Here is an 8,523-nt window from a genome sequence, read left to right on the forward strand (position 1 = left end):
TCTAAGAAAAACAACGCTTTTCTGCAGATTTCTCTCTCAGTCTTTTTTATTTAATTTCTCTTTTTATTATTTCACGACGGACCTTTTGCTCCTCCTACTGGCCAGCGAGCTCTGAGCTTTTGTCTTTGATAGTGCATCGGCACCACCACCGGTGTCCGAATCCTCGCTCGCGTTGTCCACAAGCGGGAGCCACGGGTTGGGATTCGTGAATGCCGGCTTGGCCTTCTGATGGGCTGCAACGTCGTTTACGTAAATAATGAAAAACAAAAAAAAGAGCCCACAAGTACTCACGTAAAAGCCCCTGTGTCGCGGGTCTCGGGGTATTTTTGGCCTTTTCGCGCCACTCCTCGTAAGCCTTGAGACTCATCTGCAGCCTGCTCAGCTTCTCTTCCTCCGCCTTTTTTCTCTTGGTAAACTCTTCTCTCTCCAGAGCTACGACAAGAAAAAGAAGGGAAAGGAAAACAACAACCATTCAAGTACTACGACCAAAGGAAAAAAAAAAACGTTGTCCTCACCCTTGATCATCTCATCCTTTCTCTTGTACCACTTTTTCAGGCATACATCCTTGGCGGCCCTGGTCGTCTCCTCGATCTCGTTGATCTTCTTCTGCAGCTCGAGCTCCTTCTCGAGCAGCGCCCTCTTCACCATTTTCTCCCTCTCCTTTCTCCGCCTCCAGTCGACGATGCACTCCACCTCCCTGCGCTCCCTCTCCTCGCGCTCGCGCCTCTCCTGCTCCTCCGCCCTACGCCGCTTCTCCTCCGCTCGGCGCGCCTCGTCCTTCCGCCTCTGGAGCTCCAACTGCTTCTTTTGCGCCCAATTTTCGTACGAGATGTTCCGATCCAGCTGTCTCCCGTTTATCCTCCTGCGCCCGCCTCCACCGCCCTCGGTGCTCCGCTGCACGGAGGCCTCGCTCTCTACCTCAAACTCATCCTCCTCCCCGCTGAGCGGACTCGCCAGCACCACCTCCTGCTCGTACCTCCTCCTGGTAGCCCCGTTATTCATTTGTGTGTTTGAGAATATAAGCCACAGCGCGTACCTTGGATCTGGGGGCTCGGTGTCGCTGCCGATTAGCCGGAAGTTCTCGTTGTCGTCGTCGTCGACGAAGCTGAAGGGCTCGCACTCCTCGTCGTCGCTGCGGAACTCGTTGAACGAGTGCGTCGAGTCGGGGCAGCCCGAGCTGCGCTCCGTGAGGCTCAACCTGGACAGATCAGAGCCGAGAGCGCTCGAGTCCCCGGCGCCGATCTCCAAGGCCCGCTGCCGGAACGGGCCTTCGGCGCTGGACCCCGATACCCGCCTGCGTTTGCAAACGACCGGTTTAATCGTCTCCCGGGAGCCAGGGGGGGTGGTGGCCGGTTACCAGGAGCTCCGCCCGCGCTCGTCGTCCTCGTCGTCGGCCTCATCGTTGCGGGCCTCGGCCGCGCGGAAATCCGGCCCCGAGCGGGTGTGCCGGGCTGGCTCGCGGTGGCGCCGGTGCTGCTGGAAGTGCTGCAGCACGAGGTTCGCGTGCTCCGAGTAGCTGCGCGTCAGGCCCGCGCGCCCCTCTCCGGCCATCGTGGCTGATGCTCGTTTTGCCTCGACCGGACCCCCTTGGGTTTTTCTCTTTTTTTCAACCAAACGAGATTTTAGGTTATGTCGACCCGATACGAGTGTCCGTTGTTCGCGCGACTGTTGATTGTTTCTCGATATTCTCACTGCCGGTCTGCAGGACACGTTAATTGTCTTTCGATCTTACCCCGTGGGTGTTTTTGGACCCATGGAGTTATTAATAAATAAGCCAAAAGATAAAAACTTTCCACTGAATGCGTCTTTGCACCTGGCGAGTATGGCAATTGATGCGCGGGGACGGAAAATTCCGAGTCCCGGAGATAAGGGGCACAAAGTATATAAATATATGTAATCGTTTGAATCTCAGCTAACGAGTTTTTAGTACATACATCCGTAGTTGATAATGCTTGCGATGATTATCAATGATTTTCGTGCAAAAAAATGGGATAGGAAAATTATACTTATCCCAAGACGATCTGCTTGAACAGCCCGTAATGACAATGAGCGCGGGTCAGTGACATCTGCAGGGAAGATCAACGTCCGCCGAAAACTTTGCGTGTCGCGATACTTTGATACTTTACCTACACCAAGAGCAATATTTACAAACTTGGTAGTGAAGTTTTTAAACAAATTCCTTCCGTAAGTAGATGACGAAAGATTCAAAGTAATAACATGCGATTAAAAGCGCTTCATTTGACGAAACGACGAGGATCCAAACATAAATTTTTACTTCCATAATGTAATAGTTAAATAAAACTTATTCCTTGACCAACAACATTAATCAATGCGTTATTGTTGTCACGAAATTGTTTTTCAGATAAACTTTTCTTCAAGCACATTCTTTAACAGTTTATCAGCTATAATAAACGTTTTTGTTTCTCAGTATGTAATGATCATCTCTACCACACTTTGTTGAACGTTATTTACAAATGTTTTAATTGTAACAATCGTACATTTAATTTTACGTTTATTTTCGAAAGAAAATCAATAGGAACGAAGAAGTTGCTTCAATAATTTAATAATTACTGGAATAACATTCTCAAAGAAGTTATGACAACAACATTTTGAAATATAAGCAGTCATTTATGAGGAATGCAGCAATGTAATTAAAGTAGTTTCGAGAAAGATAAATTTTTGTAAGACATTATTGTTCAATATTTTTTTTTTACTTTTTAAATTATTATTATATTTTTTTTAACAATAATTGTAGAAATGAAATCAAATGGTTGCAAAAACATGGGGCAATGGTGAAAGAAACTAATTATAAAACAATAATATGTATGTATGTATAAACCAATCAAGTACTGTAATCACGATACTTTTTTTAAATTATGGTACTACCATCTTAATTCACAATTGCGCGATTATTGCATTTTTGAAAAATCATCGCAACAATGATGATACGCGACAGCGAATGCGTTTAAAAACTACATAATTACACACGTACAACACGTATGGAAGCTGCGTGAAATTTCCTCGCGATTTTTTTTTCTTTTTTTTTTGTGATTACTAAAGCTCGTCAATCCTTGCGATTATTACACGTTGTTTCATTGGTAATTAAATTCAAAAACTCGATAAGCTTATCGAAGCTGCTTTGAGAGAGAAAAAGTGCACGAACGCGCACGTTTTTTTTCGCGCAATCGGCTGATAAAGGCATCTCAAAGGATTTCGCCTTATCGGTGCATGTTATACGGCAATAACGGGCACGTGCACAAATATTCGTAAGCATCACACGATCGACAGCCGGAGACTGAAAAATTCTTTCGATACAATAAAATTAAGCCAAACACTTTGTCGCTCGAATTTATCAACCACTTGTCTCAATACAACGACATAAAATGCAGTTTTTTTTTCTTTTTCTTCTTTACCCGCCGTTGTTTTTAACTGATTCGAAATTACCGATTTAATTCGAAATAATTAAATTATAATTATCTGCTAATAATTCTGTATAATTTTTTCAGTGGTATTTTTGAAATCGAATAATAATTGATAAACAGATTGCATTAAAAATCGCTCAGGGATGTAGGATAAAGTTTATCACTGTACGATTTGTAGGTCAAATGAAAATTCGAAACAAAAACTTGATCGTTTTCGAGAAATGTGTTTGAATTTTTGTAAAGGTGCAGAAATTTTATGAAAATTAAACGATTGGATTTAAAAATTATGCGCTGTGGAAATTCGCAATACTTGAGGAAAGCGTACCTATTTATTTTTTCTTTACTTAAAATTCCGAGAAATCGATAGCTTATCCTTAATACTTAATAAAACTAAATAATTCGCATAGCGACGTCAGTTATTTATACGCCCACGTACACGTATAGCCAATGCATAAATGGAAAAAACAGCTGATCGCTATGTACAAGTGCATCTTTACCTTGAAAGACAGAACAACAATTCATCCTTATCGCTATAGCATCGCTAAAAGTGAAAGAAAAAAAAAAAAAAAGAGAAAAAATTTTAAGAAAAAAGGTCAGAAAAATTCTAACACTATATTGAGATGAATGTTGTTCCGCGATAATAAACAAAAACACTCGTACTTGTTTATCTGAAGTATCGCTGTAGACGTAATGTCTGCAAGATTTTGTTTTAATCCAGACAACTTGGCTCGCTATATTTTACCGTTCGGTTGTACCACTATGACTTATCTTTCATCACGTGATTAATCAATTTGGATAGCTTTTAATCATAATGTCAAAAACTATCCAACCGAAGCTAGTCAGCTACATTTTTTAAATTAATAAATTATCATGGTTTGTAAAAAATGTGCTCACTGAAAATTTCCTTGAAGAAAAAAATTAATAATAGAATTTTTAACTAAATAGACTTACTTACATAATATAATTAAAAAAAAAAAAAAAAAAACAACAGACATTACACTTGTAACGTAGCTGTAGTATGTACAATAACAGGTATCGGTTACGCATTGGGTCACGTGAGAAATTGAAAAACTACGATATAATTACGACGCTAATTATTCCTCAGCACTACTTCAATAACCACGTAATTTATTTTTAACGCTTGTCGATTTTTTTTCCAGCGTCCCGTTAATGCTTACCATTGCAATCCTTTTTTTTTTTTTTTTTTCTCATATACCTATAGCTTTGCGTATCTATTTTCTTCGTCCATATACTTATCTTCATTATAAAGTGATCCGACTTGCTCAATGTGTACAATTATTATTGAGGCTCATTAGGTGCTCGTCGTTTCTTACGCTTTTTGTTTCACGCGCGTTAATTTTGCACTATAGATCAAAGAACTGTATGAAACTTTGTTTCTGTCTTTTTTTTTTTTTTTTTTTTTTTTTTAGTTAGATTCAGTTTTCAGTCCAATTTTGTGTACGTCATTATGATTTTCAATTTAAAGTTTTTAATATTTCAACTCGGGTATTTCCTTCTTATGTAACATCGTTTAAAACGTTTTAAAGCTAATCATCATTCCTCCTTTTTGTTTCGTGTTTCAACACTCCCGTATAGTTTATTTCTCTCGTGTCAGACCAACTTGTACAATTGGGATCCTCCATTAATCCTAAAATTAAAATTTTTTCCAGTCATACCTTAAATTTTAATTGTTTTCTTCATTCGTTTCCTGTTTTTTTCCCCCTCCTAATGCGCATTGTGTAACAATTATATTTTTAATTGTTAATACTCGAGTATTCACTCTTGTCATGCTTAACGGAATTTCCGAATTCCACAGCTCAACTGCGCATTATCTCGGTTATCAAACTTCACAAACACTTTCCTTTCTTCTTCATAGTGCCTATACTTATCGATCGCCCCAACTGAATTATCTGTGTTTTATCTATCGTATCGACTTCACAATTTCCGACCACTTTACGCTTTCTTCCTTTTTTTTTTTTTTTTTTTTTTTTTTTTTTTTTTTTTTTTTTTTTTTTTTTTAATAAAAAAAAAATACATTAAATTTATTATTATTATTATTATTACGGTAATTTTACTTATTTCTAGTTTCTAAAGACTTGCATTGATTGACAATCAGACATTTTCATTATTGGACAATGTAATTGACTTTCATGGGGTAATAGTCCATGTGAAAAGCAAAGATAGCCATGCCATTATCGACATTCGTTGATATTTAGGTATACAACTCAAATTTTTACGGGAGACACCTTCGACTGGCATTGCGTATAATGTATGTATACCTTCGAGCTTATCTTGAAAAAGTTCGAGTGCGCATCGCGAGATTTAGCTCAAACGTCTCTCTCATCTTATTTTTCTTTGTCTTCGAGGATTACGCTTTATTGCTCTGGTGCCTTAATCCCTTCGCACCGCTGCTCGCGAAATGGCACAAACAACTCGCGCGTTTTCTTTGGCTCTTAACTCTGCTCTGGACGAGCGGGAAGCTGACGAAAAAAATCCGCGGTAACTATAGCTTACGCGTTTAACGTTCTTTCGCGGAACAGCAAAACTTTTTCCGGTTTTTTATCGGTACTTCGTGACTGGCACGTGGGAACTTGATCGTTTTTGCGACCAAGTGAGGGTAAATGAAGCCATTTCGAAGTTTCGATTTTCCATTCTATTGGATAGTTGTCGCTGACTCATTTTTAGTTTTAATATGACGCGTTTTCGAGACAAACAGCTTGGAGCTATCTTGTTTTTTTTTTACAATAGGAATTTTTATTATTTTCAAATATACAGAATTTAATTGTTTGACAAATATATAAAACGTGTAAAAAGAGACAATAGAGAGACACGAAATTACTTTGTTGTTAGATTTTATCGTAGTAATCTCCGTTTGTTTTCAAAAGTTGAACTTTATTTAACTATTTTAAAATTAAAAACCAACGAGTTACGTGCTCGCTGAAAAATTTGCGGGTATACAACCAAAGTTGGTCGGAAAGGATTAAAATTATATGAAATAATAATGTACAAAAAAAATATACGATTCGTTCGCATTAACGAGATCAAGGACGTATCGTAGCTTTAGATAACTCATTTCTGAAAACAAACAAATCGCGTAAGTACATTAATGTTCAAGGCAGCAAAACTTGTGCACACATCGAACGCGAAGGCATTTTTTTTCTTCTTTCACTTCCGATTTGTATATTTCTTTTTTTTTTTTTTTTTTTTAATTATTATTATGCGCACACATGTATCGGGACAATTGAAATAAGAAACGGTTCGCGAAGCGCACATTTTTCAATGGCAATCGACAGACTCAATGAATTTCATTCGCGCGATACCGATTGCGCAAAAATATACTGCATCCAATGCCGATACACCGCCTGCTCTCGAGCACACCGACAATAGTAATTAATTATGTCACCGCAAACATAAGTGTGTGTATACTTGACATTGTTTATCGCACCTAAGCCAACTCTCGTCATTTGGTTGCAGAGTGAAAATTGATTTAATCGCGAGCACAAGTATACAGGTACCTAATATGCACAATCGCCCGTGATTTTCAACTTCGAGACTGCACAAACCGTTCCTTATCGGTATAACCCCCTTTTTGTTATTCTTTCCGGAAAAAACACGTCATTGTTTGGGCAAGTGCACTGTTTTAATCGACGATTCGAGGATGTAAAAATTTGTCTTGTGATTTGCTCGCGGAAAAACCAAATCGTCATGTCCTTTCCGTTCGATCGACGCCCGTTTTCGTTCGGTTTAGTCACCGATACAACGAAATCGGCCAATTTAGGTCTCGTTGCCGATCGATATTTAATACGTTAAAACGTACGTTCGGTCCTGCAATTGTGAATTACCTAAATCGGTCTCGAGGCGAATCGCACCAACACAATCATACACTATAAGTATAATATAGAGTGGCTTAAATGAATTTAAGGGAGCGCTTTTATACTCACGAGCATACGATTGCTGCGATGCATATCTCTGAGTGGGCTTGCGATCGGTATCGAGCGACGCGTAGATTGAATGTCGTTAACGCGCGGGAATGAAACTTTTTCGGTTCGGTATCTCTATGGTATTACGTTACGTAGGAAGGACACTTGAGATATATTTTTTTAGTTGGGACACGTACTATACGACGGCGTATCTATCTTTCTCTGCATGTATACCGATCAAATGCTTTGTCGATCTCCAATAGAACATAATCGATGAGTGCATAAATCGATCGTATCCCGATAACTCTTGTAATGTACACATGCGCCCCTAATGCTATACTCGACCGTTGATAGACGATTGTTTTCTCAGAAAAGGGCAATCAAAAAGCATAAAAAGCTGTACATGTGCGTAAGCGACCATAACTACAAAGAGGACAAAAAAAAGGAGTATTTACTATCAACTAATGGACTCGGCCGATGATCTTCCACTTCCTACTCGTGGAGATATTTCTACACGTGAGCGATGAAGAACGAGAATAATGTGCCATATACAACTATAAGTTGTTTCTTAAAGTGCAGGGAGAGGAGAGAGAAAAAAATGCGAGTAACTAAGCGCGCGCGTAATTGCACTTAGGCACGCGCAATTGCTTGCCGGCACGTATAGATGCGTTAGATCGGTATATATCGGCAAAATCAACCGGCGTAAACAATGGAAGAAAATGAAGAGAAAACAAACGCGTCAACGCGAGAAGAGACAATAGATCGAGAGCGCGTGCATCGATATATCCGAGTCGCGCCGGTTTTTTCTCGCGCCGATCGCGACCGATCCGACTCGCGGAAAATCAGCGAGCTTCCAAGGGGACAAAATAAACCGTCATCCATGGAAAGTGCGTAGAACAACGCCAACTGGATAGCACCGGACGCCACCGATGCCGATTTCCACCCGAGAAACAAACGCGCGGCCTCAATGCTCCCCACAAGCGAGCGGAGTAACGATTTCATTAAACGCCGGGGTATTAATATGTGTATCGATGAACGCGAGAGGCGGGAGGGCGGGGGGGGGGAGAGCTCATCATCGGAGGCGACGACGAATGAGGAGCCGATGATGCTCCGCGGTGGGGCACGTCGAGCTACTCTCTCGCCACGGGCTTTTGGGCCGTCAGTTTCTTTCGGCGCTCGTC

At 40.5% G+C, this 8,523-nt stretch overlaps 1 protein-coding gene across 1 annotated transcript; it reads right to left on the minus strand.

Annotated features, from left to right (window-relative positions):
* Nucleotides 1-66: 66 nt before the first annotated feature.
* Nucleotides 67-1,551, minus strand: LOC106637070 (uncharacterized). The gene is made up of 4 exons (XM_014349701.2): nt 1,358-1,551; nt 516-1,294; nt 292-432; nt 67-233 (listed from the first exon to the last, which is right to left on the minus strand). The coding sequence occupies exons 1-4, from the start codon at nt 1,549-1,551 to the stop codon at nt 67-69; spliced, it is 1,281 nt and encodes a 426-aa protein (XP_014205187.2).
* Nucleotides 1,552-8,523: the final 6,972 nt, after the last annotated feature.

Source organism: Copidosoma floridanum, unplaced genomic scaffold, assembly GCF_036245765.1.
Source record: "Copidosoma floridanum isolate Cflo_tuat_1 unplaced genomic scaffold, Cflo_Japanese_pri ptg000029l, whole genome shotgun sequence".
Classification (NCBI taxonomy): Eukaryota; Metazoa; Arthropoda; class Insecta; order Hymenoptera; family Encyrtidae; genus Copidosoma; species Copidosoma floridanum.